Here is a 25,284-nt window from a genome sequence, read left to right on the forward strand (position 1 = left end):
ACCCAGTAATCCTAGTCTATCAATGTCTTGTTAAAGCTTGGTCAACACTCATTAAATCAGTGATCCTCCCCAACTATGTCATGTGCTAATTTAAAACGCTTATTCAAACAAGCATGTCTTTCAAGTAATTTCTCCAATGTGGTGATTTCAGTGTTGAACAGACAGAAATGAGGAAGAAACTGCAGTCTTCTGCCAGAGACCTCTTGGGTTGGCATCATTTAAGATCATCATTCAACTAGACCTCATTTTTCCATATTTTCCACACGCATAATATGGGGAAATAATGGGGTCTCAACATCGGTGAATGAATGGCCTTGTCCAATACCCTTTTTTTACCAGAGGCAGGAAGCAATGTTGAGCATCTAGCTAATAAATGGGTTTAAATAAAGAAAATGACAGCCTCAGTTTGCAAGAAAGGAACATAATGTATAAAAAGATGTTAAAGGCAAAGAGCAGTATTACTCTGCAAAATCCAGTTCCTTCGCAACAATTCGTGATAAAAAAGCTGATCGCTGCTTTTCTGAATGAGTTATTAATATTTCTGCTTCTTAGGTGTTCTGAAAAATGTATCAGTAATGGTGGCATCCAAAGTTTGAGGTAGAACAATAAATTGTTGCAATAAATAGCATGATCCCAATTGACTTAAATTCCCTGCAAGACGCAGGGAAACTGGGGAGCTGTACATTACGATCTCAATTGCACAGTGTTCCTTTTTTCTCTCTGCTTTCCTTTTTCTGAAGAGATCTCATAAATAATTGTGTATTGTCATTTAGGGCTACAACTGTCATATTAGGGAATGCAGGTTATATATGATCTCTGCAAATGAATAACAGAAATCACCTAGCCTGTACGTTCTCTCCTACCTTGGTAGCTGAGGGCTTATTTTATGTGCTGTCATTACCAGAATCAGTTGGGAGGGAGGTAGGCAGGAAGGAGGGAGGGAAAGAGAGAAACCTGTAAATTTGGGCAAACAACAGGAATTTATCATCAGTATCTGTATCATGCCAATGGACTTAGGATGGGACCAATAGTGGTATTTAGTTCTTCCCACTTTTGCTAGATTAATGAATGCTGATGCCATCAACAGTGGGTCACACAGAGAGAACTGTTGGCCTGACTCTTCACTTCCAGGGGAAGGTCACAATCACAAAGGTTTGATAGGACTGCTCTTCAGGGAGGTGGAGAAGTGACAGGAAACAGCATTTTCTTGAGTCCAGCATTCCCTGCAAATGAAATAGTCTGAAACTTTTTAAAAAAGGGTCAGTGGCAAACATATAAGTAAATAAAAATTTAAACAAAAACCAAAAACCCTGAACTTGAGACAATCGAGTGTAGTTGAAAAGAAGAATCCCATACAGTTGTTTGAGGGCTGTGTGCAAATCGCAGAGCTCACAGGAGGGGAGAGGAGGATCATTCCTGAATCCATGGCAGGGAGATGGCAGTGATCCTAGGCTGGCCGGCAGCCTCTGGGCAACTCAGGAGAAACCAAGGGTTTTGATCTTCTGATTTCCAGGCAGTATTTCTGTGAGTGCCCATGGAAGAAGAGGCTGTCACTGCTGGAAGAAAAGATGCAGAGGTGTTGGGTGCATTAATCCTTGCCTGAACCGAGTCTCTTTGACTCCCGTCTTTTGACAGATCTCATTTTAGTCTCTGCTCAAGGAGCCGCTGAGTCCGCTGGCTGCTGACCAAGCCTTCCTTTGTTAGGGTGCCCTTTCTTCTTTTGCCTTTGAAGCTGTTTTGTTCACTCTTCAAGTTTGTTTTTGTTTTATTTTAGAAGCACTGTCATCCAAGAGAAGGAATGGATTTCATTATACCTTTAGCATTCAACCCTGAACCTTTCCTGTTTCTTGTTGGATTCTTTCTGGTCAATTTTCGAACACCCCGAAGTGTGAAAAAATTTTGACAATATAAGGGAGAAACGGAGAAAAAGACAATTTTTTTTCAGGGCTAGAACAAGGCAGAAAATTTCATCTTGGTAGAATCTGACCGGAGGACTCTATTCATATACGTTTCTTTATTAAACTAGCTACACAGTGTTGGCAGACTCCTGGAAGGTTTTCAGAGCCTAATTGGTGTTAGTGAGTAGATGGAGCTCTTGTCAGCTTGCTCCATTCCAAGACCCACCATCAGCCTCTGAATCCCAGTTTACTACTGGTCCTAATGGTGGAAAAGGGATTGTGTCCATAGCAACGTGCATTCCATAGACAGCCACTTTGTGACCCATGCCTTGTGCTCAAAAGATGCAGTAACTATCTTGAAATGATGTCATGGTGCCAGGGAGACAGATTCCTATGTTCTAAACCTTTTTTAAATGTTCAACTTCTGCTTAAAAGAATAATCCTTTTACAGTGTGGAAAATATAGACTGAATTTGGACATAATATGCTGGATGTTCAGGGAGGGCTTCTCTGAGATGGTGACATTGGAGTAGAGCCTGCAGGAAATGGGGGAGCTAGTCCCGCAGTAGCTGGAGGAAGAACACTTCAGGCAGAAGGGGAGACAAATGCAGAGGCTTGAAGCGGGAATGTCCAGAACCACGTAAGCAAGAAGAATAGTAGGAGAGGAGGGCAGAGAGATGAGGCTGGGGCTGGGTGCCAGAGGATGGAGATGCTCGCAGGCCATCGTCAGGACTCTGGATCTTCCTGTGGGTTCAGTGGAACAGAGTGGCATGATGCAGCTTTCATTTCAAACAGATCATGTTGGCTGTTGTATTGAGAATAAGCACTAAGGGGACAAGGCTGAAAACAACGAGACCAGTTTGCAAGCTAATGGAATAATCCAAGTGAGAAAAGGTAGTGGCTTGGACCAGGCAGTGATAGGAGGGTGAGAAGACTTTGGAAGTAGACTCAGCAGGATTTGCTGCTAGATTGGATGAGAAATGTGAGCAAAAGGATGTGGCTGGAAGAAGGGGTTGCTGTTCACTGAGACAAAAAGTCTTATGGGGAAGGTGAGGTAAACAGGAGCTTGGTTTGGGCATTTAATTTAAGGTTAAGATGCCTATTAATCATCAAAGTAGGGCAGCATCAAGAGGACAGCTGGGTATCCAAGTGTGAAGCTCAGGGGAGAGGTCTAGACTGGAGATACAAATCTGAGAGTCAGAACTGGGTGACACCACCTAATGTAGCCAGAGAAGGGAAAGGAATCGAGGACTGATGCTCCAGGGATCAGAAGATGACCACTTATAGGAACCAGCAAAGGAGGCCAAGAAATGGAAGGAGTGATCAAGTGTCAGAGGTCAAGGAAAATGAAGCGTCAGATTTGGCAGAGTGAAGGGTATAGAGAAAAGCAGTTTCTGTAGAATGGGCTCAAGTGAGGACAGGAAAAGAGAACATGGAGAAAGCACAGGCACCTCTTGGGGCATTTTGCTTCTTAAAGAAGAACAGAAATTGAGTAGGAGCTCAAGAAGGATGTTGAGTCAAGGGAAGGAATCCATTTGCTTTTTTTTTTTTTAATTTTTTTAAATTATGTTAATCACCATACATTACATCATTACTTTTTGATGTAGTGTTCCATGATTCATTGTTTGCATATAACACCCAGTGCTCCATGCAGAACGTGCCCTCTTAAATGCTTTTAATAGAAGATGTTATAGCACTGTTTGAGAATGCTCCAGTAAAGAGGGGGAAAATGGATGAGGAAGAAGAGAGAATATATCATAAACTACTGGAATGCTACCAGTTGAGCAGAAAAGAAGTCTACCTTTAGAAAGAAAACCTTGAAGATATAAGTACTATGCTTTACATTTTGTCATTAGATTGGAATGCAGATGTGTTGTATTTTCTGAACTGAATTCCTGGTAACCTGAGGTACACGATGGTGACAAGAACGAGACGTGTGTTGTATTTTAAGAAAACATTCCCAGAGTCAGGAGAGAGGTCTGAACTAAAGATAACATGATATGCCTTTGCTTCATCAAAGAAATCCACATTCAATTATTGACTATATCTTGGTTATAAGACTACTATATCTTTCCTTAATCCCCATTTATTTGGATTTCATGGTAATTCAGGTTCAGATAAACTAAGTTAGCCTGAGAAATAAGCAAATGAAATTTGCAGAGGGATATTTAACATCCTTTTATAGAATTGTTTCCAGGCTCTGTACAAGGAGCCCTTTAACGCATAGGTATACTAATTACAAATGTTCCTTCTCTCTTCAACAAAGTGAGCAGCCCTTTGTCAACCTTTATCAGGAAAAAATGAGAACCATTCTAACAAGAAGTCTGCAAGGTTAATTTCTGGTGCCTTTACCAGAAATGTATCAGCAGTGACATCACTGACTAAAAGCACACGTGGCGATAACAAAGCAGACCAACTACAAATTATAATGAATAGTAGTAATTAATGTTCCTGTCGTGCTTTACTCTTTGTCAAGAAACTTTGAACACATTCTACTGTTCCATTGATTCAGTAAACATGCTTGATGGCCTTTTGTGTTCGAGGTGCTAGAAATTTAGCTGTGAAAAAGTTCCCTCTCTCATGAAGCTTAACATGAGCTGCAGAACAACCTGACAAAATAAGTAGGTCAAGTACTATTATTATTCTTTACAGATGAGGACATTCTAAAGCTTAATTAAAACTTAGATTTAAATCACTACCATTCTAGGAATTTGGGCTCCCAATGAAATCTTATCACCAGTATTTTCTTTCTCAGAACTGTTCAGAACTCAGCACTTCAATACAAGTTGTACCGTGAAATATTATCTTCATAAATATAATGAAATTCTGTGATGGAAACTCTTTTGCATTAAAAAAAAACTCATTCCAGTACTCAGTCTAATAACCATGTGTCTAGAAGAGCCATTTTATCTTATGAAGACACCAGTTACAGCTAATCCACCTAGAGTAACTGCTCTTTGAGCCTGATAAATTATTTACTGCAAAAGAATTACTGTGGTATCTGAAATGTATCAGCATTTTCTTCAACAACCTCCACAACTAAAACACAACTGCCTTTATTTTCAACTCCTTTTTAAAAATCTGACTTTTTACCCTTTACGTTGAGTCAATTAATTGTTGGAACTTATAGAAGTGTTATTGTTTTCTAAGTTTAAGACACAGCTTATAAATGAAAATAGTTATTGTAACATCTTTCAAATGTATATAAGCCACATACAAACTCTCTTCAGTGTATGTGACTAGAGGTAGAGTTTTTTTTTTCTTCATTGAGAAAAATTTTATGCAGATTTAAAAAAATAAACTAAGTGATGTATGAGACCCTCTCTTCCCTCCTTAACTCTCTGGTAACTTTTTCTGACTGTTGGAAGATAAGATTCGTGTAACAAGACATTAAGTGGGAAATTTCCTGTAGGAACTAAGTACGGAGTATTCTCAAGAGAAAGTTGCCAATAATGGAGTCAGCTACCCTGTTCAGGATTGACCAGGAGGTGGTGAAACCAGGCGCCATCAGCTGCCTGTGTGGACAGGCAGAAGACTGGTGTTGGGGAAGGGCAGAGAACTGTCTGAGCCACTGAGGAGAGCGCATGGGAGAAGAGAGAGGTGTCCCCATGCACTTAGAGCCTACTCTGGAAGAGCTCTAAGAGGAAGTCTCATGCAGAGTGGGGGAACCTGCCAGAAGGGGAAACGGGCATCTCATTCCACAGTCAGACTTCTGATAGGCAGATGCACCAACCTGAGCTGAAGAAGAGAGAACTGGAGGGACATGTCCTGGCAGAGAGGGGAGTGGTCACAGAGCAGCCTACCCTGCACAGCCAGGCTGTATGTATGTGTGATGTGGGCGGGTGTGCAGGAGGAGTCTGGGTTATACCCTCTCCCCTGTGTCCCGTCCAGCGGGTGAGCATGGGCTCTAGGAGGGCTGAGTAGAGGTTGGAGGAAGTCAGGCTTGGGACATATTTCTCACATCAGGAACTGTGCAGTGGGGACCCCATCCATCCCTACAGAGCCCTCCAAAGATCTCACACAGAAACGCAGTAGAACCTGTGTGGGGCAGATGGTTGCACCCCCTACAAGAGGACACCAGAGGCCATTACTCCGGTGGAGCATTACTCTAGGAAGCAGTGCAAGCTGTCAGAGAATTCAGCCATAGCCGGATAAGAAAAGAGGCCTTTGTCCTTCTCCAGTACTCCCCTCTCCAACAAAGGGCATGAAGTAGGTAGAGCTTGGGGTGGGGGATATCCACGATTGACCATACCACCCCACTCCTCCCTACTCCTAGTGGAAGAAGGAAGGCGAAGAGGACCGAGTACAAATCAAGCGTCTTGTAACCACCATGGGATTTTTAAGCCTCAAGCCTGGCTTGTGGGGAGGGAGGGCAAGGTCTGAATCAGATGATACTGGGGTTTTTTTACAAGATGGATTCTTAGTGACTCAGAGTGACCAGGAAGTTACGAGGTCTGCCCCAAGTGTCAAGTGGCCTGGTGCCCATCAGGGAGGGGAGATGGGGCTGGCCCTTTTGGGAGTAACGAGTGGAAAACAATAAACCTTTCGGGTATTTGACGCCTAGTGGAGTTGAGACTGTTCCTTGAACTTACCACTTACATGTACACTTGTTCCAGGGTCGGTAAAACCAGTTCCATGTAACTGGAGCCTGCCTTTGCCTCCTTTGCCTTCCCGTGAGGTCAGTGCTGGGCTGACACCCCTTCCCAGCCATCCCAGCAGGCCGACACGTGTGACACTCCCGTGTCACCTGAGCAAGCCACTTACCCTTTCTGAATGTCAGTGTCTTCATCTGTCAAATGACAAGTGGTTCCTGGGTTACTCCTAGCATTAAGAGTCTGTGGAAGTTGGGGCTCCTAGGTGGCTCAGTCGCTTAAGTGGCCGACTCTTGATTTCGGCTCAGGTCGTGGTCTCAGGCTGGTGAGATCGAGCCCCACATCAGGCTCTGCAGTCAGTGGGGAGTCTGCTTGAGATTTTCACTCCCTCTCCCACTGCCCCCCCACTCTCCCTCTCTCTCTCTCTCTCTCAGATAAATAAATAATTTTTTTTTTAAAGTCTGTGAAAATTGTGGAAGAATGAGCTCAGAAATGTGGATGAGAGTACTGGAAATATGAAAGGTATCCTCCTGCATGTCTGTTTGTGCCAGTTAAGATGGTCATCTCACCAAAGCATGGAGTTGGTATATTTAAATCAGGTGGCAGCTATTGTAGACGAGGCTGGAGGTTTAATGGGCACAAGACTTAACTTGCTAGAGATTGAATTTTTGAAAGGTAGGAAGAGGAAGATCCCCTGTGGAGAGAATACCAGGAAGTCTAGGGAGGGAACTGAGAGTAGCAGAGCCGGTTTAAGTGGGAGGTGGTTGCAGTTGCCTTCGGCCAGACCCCAAGGATCTTACTTCCTTAAGGGAATGCCAATTACCTAACAATCTGTCCCCAGCAAGCCATCCAGATGACAGAAGGGATGGAAAGCAAAGATGTCTGGGGGAGAGGGGGGAATGCCACCGTCACTGGACAGAGAGATGTTAAATTTCTGGTGAGCGTTTCTGGGAGGGTGAAGGTAGGGAAAACATTTAGCCAGGGATAAGTTTCTTTTCCATAATTCATTTGCTGATGCAATTGTTCTTTGCCGGGCTTCTAAACCATATTGTGGTTATGTTCTTATCTCCTTCCTGCATGATCTTTGTACGGCCTGCTTGTGAATTCTGGGGATGTTCACAGTGCTTACTGAGTAAGTTTAGGCATGCTGCCATTTTCTGTGATTCAATTTCATGGTGTCTTTTAGAATGATGGAATTCAGGAAAAGAACTCTATAAAGATCAAGCCAGGAACCTCTTCGGTTTATTTGGTGGTTTCTGCTGTAACTCCTAGGAGGGGGGATTAGCTTGGCATTTGGTTCTAAGCAAGCAAACATTATTGCCTTTTTTTTTTTTTTAAGATTTTATTTATTTATTTGAGACAGAGAGAATGAGAGACAGAGAGCATGAGAGGGGGGAGGGTCAGAGGGAGAAGCAGACTCCCTGCTGAGCAGGGAGCCTGATGCGGGACTCGATCCCGGGACTCCAGGATCATGACCTGAGCCGAAGGCAGTCGCTCAACCAACTGAGCCACCCAGGCGCCCACATTATTGCCTTTTAAAAATTGTTAATTCTTAGCTTGTTAATGGTGTGGTGGAGAGTCAGGATGATGGAGCTGAGCTGACTCATCATAGGCTCCCCACTGCTATTCCCCAAAGTGTCTGCTTCAGTAACAGACCCTGGCTTCCTGACCCCAACCCCTCCCTGCCCTAGTTTCCTTCCTGCCACCTCCCCCGCCACTCCCTTCCACTGCCGAGTGGCCAAATGATGCTTCCCCCCTTGTCAACCACAGTTCTGCCCTTGAGAACTCTGGAGGGAGAAGGATCTTCTAGGTTTATCAAATGGAGGAATGACTAAGTCAGGAAAGTCATTTTATTGCATTGTTTGCTTTTGGTCATTGAAGATAAGAAAACAAAAATATGTATTCTGCACTAAAGGCTTTTTCCCATCTCTCTTGAACTCCATGAAAATATTTATCCTCTGAAATGAATGATGTGAAAAGGGAAGGTATTTCCGTTGTCTTTGGCAAATGTAAAACACAGTTTGCTTTTTCCAAGATGTGAATTTATTGGTAATCTCCCTTGATATAAAACTAATGTCTAAATGGTCTTTTTTCTTTCCCAGCCAACCCAAAATGCTTTTAAGCAAAAGAATGAGTTGGAAGCCAATTATTAAACCTGGGCATCCTGAAACATTTTTTGAGTGTGTGTGTGTGTGTGTTTAAGAAATGTGATTCTTTGCTTTTTATTATTTTCCTCCTTCCCCTCCTTGATGCTACCTTGGTAGCTGCCGTGTTCTAAATATTGACAAGATGAGATAGTTTTCTGTTTATATCAGCAGTCGTCTGTCTGTGAGATATGGACGAATCAGAACGCTGGATTTCCTTTCTCAGCCATCCATCAGGTTCATAATGTAAGGTTACAAATGGTTATTTTCTTTCCTGAACTTGCGCTATGTAATGTGTTGCAAAGTGTTGTCAGTAGCTGCAGGTACTGTGTCCTGGCAATGCAGACGATCTGTGATGTCTAATGACTCCTGAGATCTTGTCTCTGATACTTCATTCACTGTGCCTTGTGACCAGTTGACGTGCAAACATTGTCCTAAAATGAGAAACATACCTGGTTTTTAAAGTCTGCAGTTAAAATCTGTTTCATGTGAGTTTTGGCTTTCATCCCAGGTGTCTGTGTTAACTTGCTTTTACAGGAAGAAGGAAAAGGGTAAATTGATATATATATATATACACATGTATATATCAGTGTTATTCTTCCCCATCTTGTACTTCCCCATGTCCATGGGCTAGTCAACGCATCCTGTCCAAAAGTTCTCAAAGGTTCATGTGCTTCATTCACTTGTGAGAAATATTTGAGTCTGATTTGCATGGTAGTCTGTATCCATTTTACGCGAGCGTGGGAGTGGTATGGCCGGAAGCGGCATCGTTACAGCTACAGAGTGGTTCTCAGCCTTTTTCCACTGGACAATACTGAATTGATCTTTGGAATGTGCGTGAAATCGTGACCCATTTTACTCTGAGCTGTGTAATATTCAAATGTTCACAGCTTACCTCTGCACACTTAAAAAAAATTTTTTTTTTGTTTGGGAAGTAGACATTTTAATGTTTGGTCTTTTCTGTTTTGTATTTTAAATACAATCCTATTTTCATATCCTGTTAAATTTTTCCCATCGGATAGCCTGCTGCCTGAGAGGTTGAGGCATTTGGTTGAGAATCACTAAGGAGAGCTCTCGGGGCGGCATGTGAAGGGCCTACTTTCAGGGTGCCACGTCAGGCACACCCCTCCTGTGCATGGGACTTCTGGCTCTTGGGCTCGTGGGGTCTGTACATTGCCTGGTACTGATGCTCTAGTGACCCAGCAGTCCCTCCTGAACCCGTAAATGCTAACCAGTGCTTTTTCATGTTCAGAAGTGGCCATCTCTGCTCTTTATCATCCAAAGGAACAAATTTAGTATAACCAGCTGCATTTGACCAAACTAGCATTCTTGATTCTGGAAGATTTTTTAAAGACCTGCTGTAGCATCCTGCTTCTGTGTGTATGTGAATGTTTGTAGGAGGCCCTTCCTTACATTCACACCCAAACCCATGCCTACATATTTGTAAGCGTAGAGCTCTATGGAGCATTCTTCAAAGCCTCAGAGATAACAGAAGATAAATGTAATCACACACATCTTATGGAAGTTTGGGTAGCTCATCTCTGATCGATATTTGTCAGAATTCTTGAAAGTGAAGCCTTAACCTAAAATCGTCATTTAAAATCATTTTTGTTTTTCATTAAGTGTTCTGAAGAAATAGAGAATAATGTTTATTAATATTCAGATCTAAATTTATAAGCAGGTAGGTGGAAACAGTTCCTAGTAGAAAAGATTTAAAAGCTGCTATTTAAAAAAATCAATTAAATCCTAATTTTAAAAAAATCTAAAGAATTAATACAAGGCTTGGAAAATACCATGTTTCTGTTCATGTTAGGAAGCTAAGTCATAATCCTGGCTTTTAATTATTTACTGACATCCTTAGGAAATGTTTTTCTCAAGAAGAAAATAAGGATAATAGACGATGTTCCCTTCATATGCACAGAGAGCATAGAGAATATGTAGTATCTTCAATTTCCATGTTTGGAGGAGAGAACTCTGCAATACAATGTTTTTGCATTTACCTTATGTATCTGGTGCATATGAATGAAAAGTCATGCAGCTTTAGCACCTTTTGGAATAAAGCAAAGTTTAAAAGCTGCATTTTAGACTCTGCCATCCAGTAAAAACCTATCTGTAGACTTTTGTGAATTTTTTCCTGGGCTATAACTAAATTCAGTTAGTGGTTTTATACTTTTCAGCTGGTGGGATAAAAGACATTTGATTTAATTACATCATATTAAGTATGGCCCCACCGTAGCCCTTCACACTCGGCCACACGTGCATGCCGAGTTGGCAGTTGGTAAATACTTATTCAACAGAATCAATTTTCCATTTAAAGCTCTAATCTCAAATTATATTACTTCTTTATATTCAAAGTTTAATTTTTATTTGAGCTGGAAAGGATACTTAATGATGTCCATTTTCCTTTGTTTCATTGATAATATCCTAAAGGAAATACATACATACATACTGCGTAAATGAGGTTTTAAGCCATGACCAAATTCTTGGAATATTAAAATCACTTAATACATGAACATAAAGAAAATGTTTAAGTATTTTAAATGCTCTAAAAAAGTAGCCTGAAGACATTTAGTAAGAGTGCCTTGAATCATTGAATTTCTCTTCCATAATTACTTAAGCATTTTAAAGAGTACTGCCAGTCAGTAATAGTTTAAAATAGAATTTTACCCCAACCGTTTCCTGTTTTGTTATTCTATTTAAATATAATTGCATCACTGTTACCTATGTTTAGATCTACTGTTTATTAAGGATAAGGTTTAACTATAAACCATTCTTTGAGGCAAAAGACTTTTTAGGTCTGTTTGATTTTTTTCATATTTAACAAAATTTTTTTAAACTGGGAAATTATTAAATTAACTTTGTTAATTTACCTGGAGAACTAATTTTATTAATTTGCCTGAGGAAATACAGGTACCATCTCGATATGAGTGTACTATTTTACAAGACCTAATGATGGGCCTCCCAGTTTGGAATTATTTTATAGCTAAGATAGAAACCCCAATTTACCTTTTGGTTTCTCTCACCAGTCCCTACAGCGTACTGCCCTGCCCACTTCCTCCGTAGTTCCTTCCTGCTGCAGTCCAGCCTCCAGGATGGGTGAGCCCTAAGGCACCCTTATTCTCTCAACTCTTGTTTTTACTGTTGGTGGACCAGTTGAAGCTATAACCCACCCTAAGGCCTAGGCCATACCTCCCCCTGGCAGTAGGGTGTCACCAAATCTGTCCATTCTCATAAAACTAACTCCAGAGAGAAGACTCAACACCTGCAGGTGGAGTCATATAAATATTCTTTGGTCTAGAGTTAAACACAATAAGAATAAGCTGATGAATTTCTAGGAAGCAAATACATTTATTCTTTTATAACTTCAATCTTAAGAACACTTTGCCCTCCTTTGAAAATGAACGTCTGGAAATGGGCCCTAAATATGACAAAACTCAGTTCCTATTTCCAGAAAGATAGATTCAGTCCCTATCTAGAGAATTTAAAAATGTTTGGACCGGAGCCATGTTTCAAGGCCACAAAGAACATAAAGGAAGGATTGTACTTCTCTTCCCTATACTTTCCTCCCCTCCCACCTAGCGCGTAGGGGAGGCCCAGTGCGATCACTGAATTCAAAGCAGGAGGCTTGTGATTTCTGGACAGAGTGGAGTCCTAGAAGAGCAGATGATGGCGCTGCCTAAACTGAGTTAAATGGATGTGCCACGCGTTTCTTCAAGTGGTTATCAAATAAGAGGCCGGGATGATTTCCAGACCAAGGTGGTATGTGCTGGGGCTTGTTCTTCCCAAAATGGCTGCTACAACTTATGGGGATGATGTGAATATTTGGATCAGCATTTGGCTGTAGTTCTGCTTTACATGTATGGAACTCACATTGAAGTTTAATTATAAAAGTGCCTGAGTTAATTCAACAATTAGGGAATGAGTTTGCATATGATTTGCATGCTTAATGTACTGACCCCTGAAATGTCCCCATAACCCCAGCTTCATCCCACTCACGCCCACCCCCAGCCCTACCCCCAGCCTTTGCACCGCAACCCACGGTGCCCCCAGCTCCTGCCATGTCTGTTCAGGCTGCTGTGAGAGCTGCCTGTTGAGCTTGGCCCAGAGATACCTCAGCTAAACTAAGACAGGGCTAACGCGAAGCTCTGACGCTTGGTCTCAGTTGTCACCTCAGCAAACACTGGATCGAAAGGTCTTTTAACGTCAAACAACTCCTCCTTTTGTATCATCCCACGGAGTTGCGTGCAAACATCTGTTGTCCTGTTAACAGTGTCACCCGTGACTTAAATGTACAACACCTGTTTGCTGTGTTGTTGTTGCTTTATCGAGGGAGGGGAAGAAGGTGAATGGGGCGGACTAGAGGATTTGCTGGATTTGGGGAGAGCTTTTTAATTAAGAACTCCTAGCTGCATGTTTTCAGAGTTTTAACTATAGGTATTATCACTTAAATTACATTCAGCTTAAATTACATTCAGCTTCAAAATAGTACTGAAATCCACATTTTCTACATTTTCAGTTTCATACAATTTTTTTTTTAAGAGCAAATCACAGCCAGTTGAATTAAAAGACTGAGAGATGATACAGACAAGGTGTTTGAAAGAGAAGGAAAAGAAAAGATCATAATAGGCAGCCAGAGGAAAACTTTCTCCTAAAATTAATTGCAGACAGTCTTTTTTTTTTTTACAAAATAAAAGTTATAAAGAGAAAACTCAAGAATGAGTCAGGGATGGGTCATAAGACAGACAAAAATGCTAAAGTAATTATTCCAGGTAAAGTCTTACCAATTTCAACAGACAGGAGATAAGAGAACCAAACCATATGCAAGTAAATTAGCAACTAGAACAAAACTAACACAGTGAGTGGCTTAGACTAGGGCGTGAGGAGCTCGAGGGACTCTGGTAGGTCACGTGCTCCAGTGAGAAGCTAATGAGCTCGCAAGATACTAACTGCGCTACCTGAGTCTGGGAGTGACTCATCTCGAGAAGAGCTTCAGGTTCTCTGCCTCAGTGAAAAGGCCCATGCAGTCCTGAGGGGCTCTATAGAGTTTTCCTCTAGTTTTTCAAAGACAGAAACTTCAGAAAGCAAAGCCTATGCCTAACACTTCCCAGCGTTAGCAGCCGCGGCGTGTGCCACCTAATGTAAGTCCAGACTGCACAGGGAGAATTGGAATGCTAGTCCTCTTTCCCAGAACACACGTCCCATTTAAGCTCTTCCTGGAGACTTGCGGTTTTTAAGCTGTTGGAGTTTCTGATCCTTTCAAAGAATTTAATGAAAGCTGTAGACTTTTTTCTCCCCCAAAACATACACCTACATCCAAAATTTTGCTTTCTTATCCTAGATTCCTTGAAAATCCTCCTTAAGAAACCCTACAGTATCAACCCATTTGCTAGTACTTCTGTAGAACTTGGTCTCTGACCAAGGTTTTACTTGGTTTGGGAGCTCGTGAGACCTATTTATATTCTTCCAACTCCTGAGAAAGGTAATTCGTTAATTCTGCAAGAGCAGCCAAATCCAGATTAAAAGAGAGTGGCTTTGGAAATCTGCCTGTTGTCTAGTTTTTGTTAATGTCCATTTGAGAACAAAGAACTGAATTTCGAGAAATTAGAATCTTTTCCAGGGAAAAGAGTGAGAAATCACCCGTGTATAATATCTAAATCAGACCAGAACCCAGAAAAGACCTGCCAACACCGGCCTTTGACTTTATAGATGCTCACACTAAGGCATTATAGTAATAAAACTAGTCGAGGCTAACCTCATGGAAAATGATAGATGGAAGGATGGGATGTCCTTCTGTCTCAGGTCTGTCTTAGTGGGTGTATGTATTAAATGATAGGCCATCATATGTGCATGTGCTTGTATTTGTGAATTAAGATCCTCAAGTACATGCATATTGCACGTATGACCAAACTTGGTATTTAAATGTTTATTATTCATTTGTGCTTAAGGTTTCCTGAGAAAGGTAGCTGAACACATCCAAGACCGTCATGGTGGCATTTTATCAATACAAGTGAATTCAGATGAGGGAAACTAGCCACCCATTTGTAAATTTTTCTTCAAAAAGTTTGTTTAGAATCACACTTACTGTCTTTTCTCCAGAGATCTAAAATCACCCCAAGTACATGGTACATGTCATATTTGGAAACTGAAATTCATGGAACTGTGTATTCTGAATGTAAAAGCAATTCAGACTAAAAAGTTCAAATAACCAAGCTTAAGAACAGAAGTCTTTCAAAGGTCGTATGTTCTTTTTCTGTTGTAACAGAAAATCATGAATTAGTGCATCATTTATGAATATCTCCACGTTTTATTTTAAAATCACTTCGTTTAGGGTGTCCTTCTAAAAATGGAATAACTTCTTTCACGCCCCAGAAATTAACTCAGCTTTGGGAAATATGATGCTACCACATATGTAAAACCGTAATAACCAGTAGAAGTATTTCTACACATATAATACACCCAAATGCATTTGCCCATTCCAGCACCCATGTATAAGATGAACTCAGGTTAGCTGTAGGGAATGAGCTTTGCCGACTGCTCATATTACCTCTAGAATAAATGTCGTTTTCAGACAGGAGACTGGGGAGAACCTTCCATTACCTTGCGACCTCCAAATGAAGCCACAGCCTCAACCCCAGTACAGTACTGGCAGCACCACCCAGAAAAGCTCATCTTCCAATCGTGTGATTACAAAGCTTTTGTAAGTTACCATAAATTCAGTATTTGGGTACCAATGGGGATGGAGGGTGTATTTCTGGACTGTTTACTTTTATATTGAAAATAGGCCAAAATGTCCTCGCTGAAGCTCTTAAGAGTGTTCCCTTCTCTTTTTCTTAAAGTAACCTTTTCTATACAGAGAAAGTCCAAGTAAATAGAGCTTAATAATCCTTTTTTTTTTTAAAGATTTTATTTATTGGGCGCCTGGGTGGCTCAGTTGGTTAAGCGACTGCCTTCGGCTCAGGTCATGATCCTGGAGTCCCGGGATCGAGTCCCGCATCGGGCTTCCTGCTCGGCAGGGAGTCTGCTTCTCCCTCTCCCACTCCCCCTGCTTGTGTTCCCTCTCTTGCTGTGTCTTTCTCTGTCAAATAAATAAATAAAATCTTTAAAAAAAAAAAAAAAAAAAAAAGATTTTATTTATTTATTTGAGAGAGAGAGACTGAGAGACAGAGAGCATGAGAGGGAGGAGGGTCAGAGGGAGAAGCAGACTCCCCGCTGAGCAGGGAACCCGATGCGGGACTTGATCCAGTGACTCGATCCAGTGACTCGATCCAGGGACTCCAGGATCATGACCTGAGCTGAAGGCAGTCGCTTAACCAACTGAGCCACCCAGGCGCCCTTAATAATCCCTTTTAATCTTGTGAATTTAAGGTCTATTTTGCCTTCTTCTTATACAGTTGTATGTTTTAAATGAAATGTGATAAAGCCCAATCTTAAAATGGAAATGAATATAAATATAACACGTAGACATCAACACTCACTCACCAATGATCTCAAAACACTGGGTCTACTACCAGATTTTTTTCATTAGGATTATATTACTGGGTACTTTTTTCTAATAGGAGAGAGAATCAGGCTTAGCTGAGAATCGCAAGAAATATGAACAGGTGAATGTTGAAAAAATACCATAGGTTTGGGGGACAGGTGGTTGTCATGACTACAGCAGGAAAAGTAAAATCACCTCTTCTAAAAAGAAATGTTTCAATTAGGACAAACTTCCCCAATAACTGAAAAGGCAAGGATTTCTCCGAGATCATTTTCCTTAATTTGATTAAGACGTGCGCGTTCTGGTTGTCGCATAGCAATTTCGGCCCTTTTTTCATTTTGTTATCCATCCCTCTTTTACTGCCTACTTATAGTGGAGCATTGGATTTATTTCAGCAGTAAGCTCCCCCAAACTGTGGAACTGAAATGCCTCCTTCCCGCAAAGCTCAAACGCCACACGAACCCCTGAGCCTTTCGGAACGCGCGTTGCCTCTGGCCCTTAACCACGCCCTCTGCTCCCTTCAGGGCACGCCCCTCTTCGCGTCGGGCATTCCTGGTCTGCACGCCGGATTCCCAGTCCTGGTTTTGCAGCGTGCCATGTCAGGAAAATAATTATTTTGTGGGTTTTTTTTGTTTTGTTTAGTTTTTAAGACACATAGAACTCTTATTTTGTGTGTGTGTTTTTTAAAGACACATAGAGCTCTTTCGCTCTCTCGCTTTCTCTCTTTTTTTTGGAAGGAGATTAGGGAGGGAAAAAATGACGAAAGAAACCCTATTGAAGCTTCAAAAAGTTGAAGAGGAGTCAACTGATGGAAAGGCAAAACAGACATTTTGCTACAAACTCTTTGTCCCCCCCATCTCCTAGCCAGAACTTGGAGAGTGAGTGGCGTTTTGTACCCAGACAGTATTGGATTAGATCATCTAACAGCAAAAAGATTGGTAATTCTTGGGAGGAGACATTCTCATCTCCCTCCTACCCCATTCAGCGCCCGCGCACCGCTCCCCCCCCCACCCGCATGTCGGTTTGCACCAGGAACTGGGCTCTCTCACTTCTGGAACAACCGAGATGCCATTCCCTCTCCCCGCAGGCTTCCATCTCCTGCGCATCCCATTCTCAGGTGGATAAGCCACTGGGCGTGCAGCTGTGAATGAAAAGACCCCAAACTGCATCTCCGCCTGAGAGCGGCCTAATGTTAATTACCTACGCAGCCAACTCAGCCCAAATTGGGTGCATGTCGCTTAGCTTCTCAGCTGTCTCATACAACCCTGTAATTACGTAGAGAGTAGCGTGATTTATTTTTGCAGACATTGCTGCCTCAAAAAAAAAAAAAAGGGAAAACATTTTTAGATGCCCCCATTTTGCAGTTAAATATGATTTGAAAGATGGCATCTTTAGAAAATGCTGCAGTTTTATTATAAAGAGCAATTTACAGCTCTCAACTCTAGTTAATTCTACAGCATTCTCTCTCTAAAAGCATTTATTTGTTAGGATTAGTTACTGTTAGTTTTTAAAAGTCATTCAACAACTTTCAGCCAGGAAGCCAAGCCAGTAGAACTTCCACAGTTTGGTTTTAAATTGCAACTCATATTTATATCCTTTTTTTCATAAATCATTGAATTGTTTTGTATTTTAGTATTTAGGTTCTATGCTGATAAAAGAGCTCAGAGGGACAGAATCAACCCAAGATGCCTGTGCAAAAATGCGGGTAAGTTTGCCAAACATTTTTATTTCTAGTTGCTGAAATACTAAATACCGGGTATGGTTACAAATTGCCACTTTTCAGATGACTATTTTCTTCATCTGCTGGTCTGCTGAATCACATTGCCTTTACATAAAAAAGGTGTTTGGGCTTTGTTCGTGTTTATACTTGAGCTTATCTCACTGTAGTGTGAGTTGATGTCTGTTGGACGTATGGATGTATTTATGCCACGTTGCATTTACTCTTATTTTTAAAGATTTAAAGTTAATTGTATGTACATTGGTCATTCTCCAGATTAAGAGAAAAATGGTCTTTAGTTTATTGCAAGAAAACGGTTTAAGCACCTACCTGCCGGTCTGAGAATATTTACTGTAAAGACCACCAATTAACTAAAAAATTATCAAATGCTCAAGTATTGAGAGCTTATTATATAAAGCTAATATTCCTTATGAGACTTCTCAATTCTGGGGTTTTTTTAGTATAAGAAAAAAACATTCAACTCTGAGTAAATCATGAAAGGGCAGTAAAAGTTGACAAAAATGGCAGTTGTAAATGTCTGTGATCATTGGCCGCTGGATTCCTAGGAGTCTGTATTAGCCAAACCGAATCTTACTCATACTGCACATCCACTGTAGTTTTTTTTTAATGTGTCCCTTATCCTTGCTTCCTCCATTACAGATGTACAGAGGCTGTGGCCATACCTGACAGTACAGATTAAGAATAGTAGGCTCATTCCATATAGCAACTAACCAGAGTCAAATTTAAGATTGTTAGCAAGTGAACCCTAACTCTGATTTGTGGCCAGTATACGTTGTTTTATTTTACATGAGCAGTGTCGGGTGGGAAATATTTAAAAATTAAAACAGTTATGAAGGCAAATATGTAATATCGATTGCTCATAGAAAGCCAAGTATGTGCGAATCTTCATGAAATTGAGACCTCCAAATGTGATCGCTGATTTAATATTTGGATCTGTTCAATAGCAGGAAGACTGAAGTTAGTTATCCTTCTTTTGATGTAGAGTTATATTGTCAGTGCCAATGAATCTTTTATCCCAGGTACTGTATTTAGATGAAAAAAGCTGTGATATGTGTCAAGAACTCTGTGTTCTGGTTTTGTTGCTGCTTACATTGCTTTGGAGGTCACTCTTAGTCATCATGATAATGACTGCTAATATTTACTGAGTAGTTAAAATATACCAGTCTTCTGTGCTGAGCTGAATGCTTTGCATGTTTATCTCATTTAATCCTACCACAAACCTGGAGTTTAGGGCAGTCTTTATCCCCGTTCTACACGTAAAGAGACTGAGGCTTGGAGAGGTTAAATAACTTTCCCAAGGTCACATAGTGAAGAACTTGCCAATCTGGAACTGGAACACAGGTCTGTCTGACTCCAGAGCCCAAGCGTTTAACTACTCCACTCCCCTCCTTCTCCCGGGCCTCATTTTGTCACTTAGAAAATGAGGACATTGGACTAGATGCCCCTTAGGGGTCCTCGTTCGTGGTTTTATAATTCCGGGAATCTTGTATTCTAAATGTATATCTGATCTTAATTATGTCACCAATGAACAAGAAGAAAATGGGAACATTTTTCATTCGTCAAGGCTCATAATAATTTTAGAGCTATTTATGAACACGTCTAAGAAATTAATTTGGCATCTCTGATTTAATACTATTAACTCTGTTATCTGGGTCCAGCTACTTCAATGCTGTAATCAGCATAAATAGTGCATAGAGTACAGAACACCATTTAAAACCAGATTTGTGATTTGAATTTCAGTCAATTTCATGAAATTAAGTGGATCTGAAATTCCATTCTGATAACAACAGGAAAGCCATTTTAATAGTGTCGGTGGAGAATAAATACTTGTTGCTGAAAATGAAACAGAAAAGGTCGTCTGTTTAGAAGCCATTCTTCTGTTCTTTGGGGAGTTTTTCTGGTTTGCTGCCCTTGGTGTTTACTTGGGGTCGTTTACATGAAAATAGGAACTTTATTGCTTCTTAGGATATCACCAACTCTTATTTCCCATCCTGATTAAGTAAGTATCAGTCTTTGGTACAGTAGCTAAAGTTGCACTCACTGCGCGCACTAGAGCCTTTCCTAACTAGAAGCACAGGCTTGCTGTTATCCGGGACTATTGTGAATTAGAACTCTCACCAACTGAAAATGGTGTGGCTCTCAACTTGCAGTTAATTTTCAGTTTGAACCTCAAGTTGCTATTTTCTCTGTTTTCAATATGGTGGCCTTGAAGGCCAAAGTCCCAGAATCAAGTCCACCCAGGGGAAATACTTTAGGACACAGATGATCTTAAAAGTTGATATATAGTAATATTAGGCCAAAGTACTGTAGATTAACAGCTTGACCTGATTTACTCTTTCAGTGGGGGAAAAAAGACCTTTTCAATCCAATGGTATGCGTTTTAATTGAAATTAAAATTTCTTTCCCAGTAAGAAGTAAATCAGTATGGTTCTTTATTCTGAGAAATATTTCCTTAGTGTACTTTGTTAACAAAGATGCCTAAGATTTGGCTCCTGCTCTCACTGACTTCAGTTCAGTGGAGAAGTCTAACATGTTAACATTTTAGTTCCCCCAGAGAAGTATCACTGTAGAGGGGTCTTCATGTGGCCCATAGCCTGCAGGAGCATCCTAGATGATCCCCAAAATGACCTGCAGGCAGGGTCTCTTAAAGTCAGTTTATTAGTACCAATAATAGTTAACACTTGAGAGCCATATAGGGGGCCTTGCACACGTGATTATGTGCCTTTATTCACTTAATCATGAGGTAAGTATTGCTATTGTCCCCACTTTTCATATGAGGGAACCAGGGCCAATGAAAGTTAAGTAACTTACCCAAGGTTACCTGGCCAGCAAGTGGTGCATCCAGGGTTTGAACCAGGGTGATTTACCTTTACCACCAAACTCCAAACCCTAGGCTGTACCACCCCTCTAATGAGCCAGTGGAACATTTATTGTCCTGAGTTTTAAAACAGCTGAAAATGTGGATCATTTATATTGATAAAGAACTTTAAGAACCCTCAAAGACTCTGTAAAATTAGCCAAATTAAACCATTTAGGTACAGACATATGTAGTAATTTAGAGTACATTCCAATCTATTAACCTAAATAAAAATTTCAGGAGTGTTTTTTTTTTTTTAAAGATTTTTATTTATTTATTTGACAGAGAGAGACACAGCAAGAGAGGGAACACAAGCAGGGGGAGTGGGAGAGGGAGAAGCAGGCTTCCTGCAGAGCAGGGAGCCTGATGCGGGGCTCGATCCCAGCACCCTGGGATCATGACCTGAGCCAAAGGCAGACGCTTAACGACTGAGCCACCCAGGCGCCCCTTAGGAGTGTTTTTATTGCATCCTAAGCAACTATATTTTTTTTTTCCACAATACTTACTTAAACACATGTACTTTGCCCCAGCACAAACCAAACACAATTTTCCCTCTTCGGAAACATTTGGAGTGTTTGGTAGTCACAATCGGCTAATTTCTAAGTTTATCTAAACCTGTTTATTCATCTCTAAGTTCCCCTCCTGTTCTGAAGCAAAGATAATTCTACACTGATGTCCTGGTGTTTAATTAGACACATATTATTTCAATCAAAAATAGGCCATCGTAAGCTAAGGTGTGTGAGATGATAGGAATTCACATCATTCTACAATATGGAATCACAGGTTAACCAGCCTTTTCCCTCTTTAACCTGTCTTAAGATTTTTCTAATAGACTTGACCTGTTAGAGCAGTTTTAGGTTAAGAGAAAAACTGAGCATAAAGCACAGAGTTCTTGAATATATCCTCCGTCCACCACGACCACCCTCACAGTTGCCCTTATTAGTAACACTTGCATTGGCATGGTAGCTTTGTCACGGTTATGAACCAGCATTGTTACGTTCTTAACTAAAGTCTGTGGTTTACATTAGAGTTCATTCTTTGTCGTATACAGTGTTTCGGGTTTTGACAAATGCATAATGTCATGTATCTCCCCTTACAGTACCACAAAGAATTGGTTCATGCCCTAAACCTCCCCTCCGCTCCACCTGTTCATCTCCTCTCCCCTGCCCCTGCAGCCCCTGACAACCACTGACCATTTTATTGTCTCTATAGTTTTGCCTTTTCCAGAATGTCATATAGTTGGAATCATACAGTATGTACCCTTTCCAGACTGGCTTCTTTCATTTAGCAATATGCTTTTAAGCTTCCTTCTTCTACGTCTTTTGTCCCCCCCATCTCCTAGCCAGAGGTACCACAGTTTGTTCATCCGTTTATCTGTTGAAGGCCACCTTGGTTGCCTCTAGGTCTTGCAGTTATGAATAGAGCCTCTATCAACATTTGTATGCAGGTTTTTGTCTTAAGATTTTTTTTCTCCTGGATTCAAACCCTCTTAAAATTATCTTCTGAATTGTGTTTAGTGAAGAAGAATCAATAGGAACTTACATTAAACCCTGATAATTTTTTTTTAAGATTTTATTTATTATTTGACAGAGAGAGAAAACACAAGCAGGGGGAGTGGGAGAGGGAGAAGCAGGCTTCCCGCCAAGCAGGGAGCCCAATGCGGGGCTCGATCCCAGGACCCTGGGATCATGACCTGAGCTGAAGGCAGACGTTTAACGACTGAGCCACCCAGGCGCCCCAAACCCTGATAATTTTTTTAAGCAAAACTGCAATTTTTGTCTTATCTTTCAGAGTTTTCTGCAGTAAAACCCTAAGAGATTAGATATGTCTTGATATTGAGGCACACTTTTAGGAAGATTGAGTTCTGTGAATTATTTTGCTCTTCAGTAGGACAACTTGGCTGCTTATTTCCTTTACTGTGACAGCTTTATAGACCTTTCTAGTTAAAATTAAAATCTAAAAACATATTAGTAATGTGTGAGGAGTTTTAAGAGATGTCTGTTTAATCTGAACATACTCATTTAGTGCTGCCTTTTATGTTACTGGTTGGGTTTTCCAGCTAACTCTGTGCTCAGAGACAGTCTTCATTTTTGAAAGGACTCCTGAGGGTAAGCATTAGTTCTAAGATCCAGAATACGATGCCCCCAAAGGTGTTCCCCATGGAACACAGAACCTTCCTTCTGTCACCCCTCATGTCACACTGGACAAGCTCCCGGCTCCTCATGCCCCCTGCCCCTTAGAGGGCAAGAACCATGTGTATTGTATCCCCACGGCCTGCCGCAGCATAGCTTTCTTTTAAGGTGGTTTTGATGGTTCAATAAAGTAATGCCTATAGAGAGTCTGCTAGTTCAGTAAAACCTCAAAAACACATTGACCTCTGCCTCCAAACGTTTGAAAAACAAGTAAGTTGATGGATAGGTTTGCTTTGGATTATTTCATTTGTTTTCCCTCAACTATAATGCCGGTGTCCCCAATCATTTCCCTGGTTTTCTGTGTTCACAAATATGTAAGAGAGTATTCAAAAACTTGGGCATCCTGCACTCTTATTTCCAGTTTTTAAAGGCCATCACCAAAAGGGAGAGAAAACAATGGGAAACTGTAGATAAGATGGTAAATGTAATTTTGCAGTTTTATATTTTGGGAAGGTAACTTGTTCCTCAGTTGACTGGGAGATAGCTTGCCTCTTTTAAATAATGTGTCCACAGGACTGAACTTTACAAAGCAATAAAGACGTTGCTTTGGCCTTTTGGTGTTCTCTTTGGTATAAGTAACTCCCACTTCAAAGATTCTAAAATGTACAGTGGTTGGTGAAAGGCCAGATGAGGGTCTAGGCCTTTTTGCCTCCCCAGACTTACACATACCCCATCCCCCAGCCCTAAATTTTGCCTCAGGGTATGATTATCACTAATACACAGTAGTCAGTCACTTCTCTAATTAGATACACCGTTAACAAAACATGTGCTGTAAGAGGCGGGCCATTATATTCAATTTAATACTCTGTGAAATCTGACTTTCTCTAATCTCACAGTTGTTGATTAGTATTGTTCACAGGTGTCTGTGCTCAAGGAAATTTCTCTTTCAAAAAAAGAAAAATATCTGTTTTCAACTACAATCAGGTAGAAATCTGCCTTCTTGATGCAAGATAAGAAGTATTTTAAACTTATTTTTAAAGTCAGGAATAAGCAGATCTTCTGGCAAATATAGGTTGGGGAATCTTTATTTCCCAAAGGGCTTTGATAGTTCAGATACCACAGTTCAGGTTTCTTGGTGAGTCTGTCCCCTTCACTTGTCTCATTTTTAAACTTCCAATCTAGAGGCAATTCTAAAGTTGAATTTTCAGATATATAGATTTCCAAATAATTGTGCCTTGGTTGAAGTGTGAAAGCTGTCTTTTTTCTGTGCTTGTAAGGAAACAAATTAATGTTGGAGAATGGATTGGAAAGCTGGGAAAAAAGATTTTAGAATTAGATGGAAATGTTTTAAGAAGCCTCTTTGATCTTAGAAGAGACTCCTGAAACACCCTCACTACTTTACAGCACCAGAAGATGTCATGGGCCGCCTCTGCCTTTAAGTCCCACTTGTCTAAGGTCGTCTTTGGTTCCTTCTACAACTCCCGTCTATGAGGAATTGTCGTTCCCAGAAATCATCTCAGGGCCTACTACTTAGGAACCAGGCTGGGGGGGAAAAAAAAAAACAAAAATCTTGTAAACAGCTGTTTTTTTGTTTTTGTTTTGTTTTTTAAAGATTTTTATTTATTTATTTAACAGAGAGAGAGAGAGCACAAGTAGGCAGAGCGGCAGACAGAGGGAGAGGGAGAAGCAGGCTCTCCGCTGAGCAGGGAGCCTGATGCAGGCCTCGATCCCAGGACGCCGGAATCATGACCTGAGCCGAAGGCAGACGCTTAACCGACTGAGCCACCCAGGCGCCCCTAAACTTATACTTTTCTATACATCCTCCTCGCTCTCCTACCTACACTAGTATATGTACTCATATCGAATGTATTCAATATCGAATTTGTTAATGGTATCTTGTTTCTTTTTTTTTTTTTTAAAGATTTTATTTATTTTTTGACAGAGAGAGACAGCGAAAGAGGGAACACAAGCAGGGGGAGTGGGAGAGGGAGAAGCAGGCTTCCAGCGGAGCAGGGAGCCCGATGCGGGGCTCGATCCCAAGACCCGGGGATCATGACCTGAGCCGAAGGCAGCTGCTTAACGACTGAGCCACCCAGGCGCCCCAGCTGTTTTTTTTTTTTTTTTTTTACAAGTCTCCATTTGCCCAAATTTGCCCATTTGATTCTTCAGGGAAGAATCAAATATTTCCTCTTTTGTTCCCTCCCAAGTACTGCCCGAGCCAGGTCAGTACAGATCTAAGCCCACAGATGTGGCGTGTATTAAAATGACAATATGCACAAAGAAACAGCATTTCTAACTGCCTGCTGCTGAGCTTTGCTTTGTGAGTGTTTTCCGGGAGGTCCTCCCAAAGGAGGACTCAACGGTCCCAATCCTTTCATCCCATATCGGCTTCATATCCAAGTTCTCTTACTTTTTTGTTTGTTTGTTCCTGTTGCTCTTGTTAC

The 25,284-nt window shown here is 41.0% G+C and overlaps 1 protein-coding gene across 13 annotated transcripts in view; it reads left to right on the forward strand.

Moving 5' to 3' along the window:
* The window catches only part of ANKS1B (ankyrin repeat and sterile alpha motif domain containing 1B), a 1,116,839-nt gene that overhangs the window by 1,044,918 nt on the left and 46,637 nt on the right, over positions 1-25,284 (forward strand). For 5 of the 13 annotated variants that reach the window (XM_021687344.2, XM_021687345.2, XM_021687346.2 and 2 more), the window contains 2 exons: positions 15,202-15,330; positions 17,747-17,818. In XM_021687344.2, the coding sequence (XP_021543019.1) occupies positions 15,202-15,330; positions 17,747-17,818 (201 nt within the window). Of the gene's footprint in view, positions 1-8,804; positions 8,880-15,201; positions 15,331-17,746; positions 17,819-25,284 lie in introns of all 13 variants that reach the window. The other 8 variants (XM_021687341.2, XM_021687348.2, XM_021687349.2 and 5 more) reach the window with 2 other exon arrangements.

The sequence above is a fragment of the Neomonachus schauinslandi genome, chromosome 5 (assembly GCF_002201575.2).
Source record: "Neomonachus schauinslandi chromosome 5, ASM220157v2, whole genome shotgun sequence".
In the NCBI taxonomy this organism is placed as follows: Eukaryota; Metazoa; Chordata; class Mammalia; order Carnivora; family Phocidae; genus Neomonachus; species Neomonachus schauinslandi.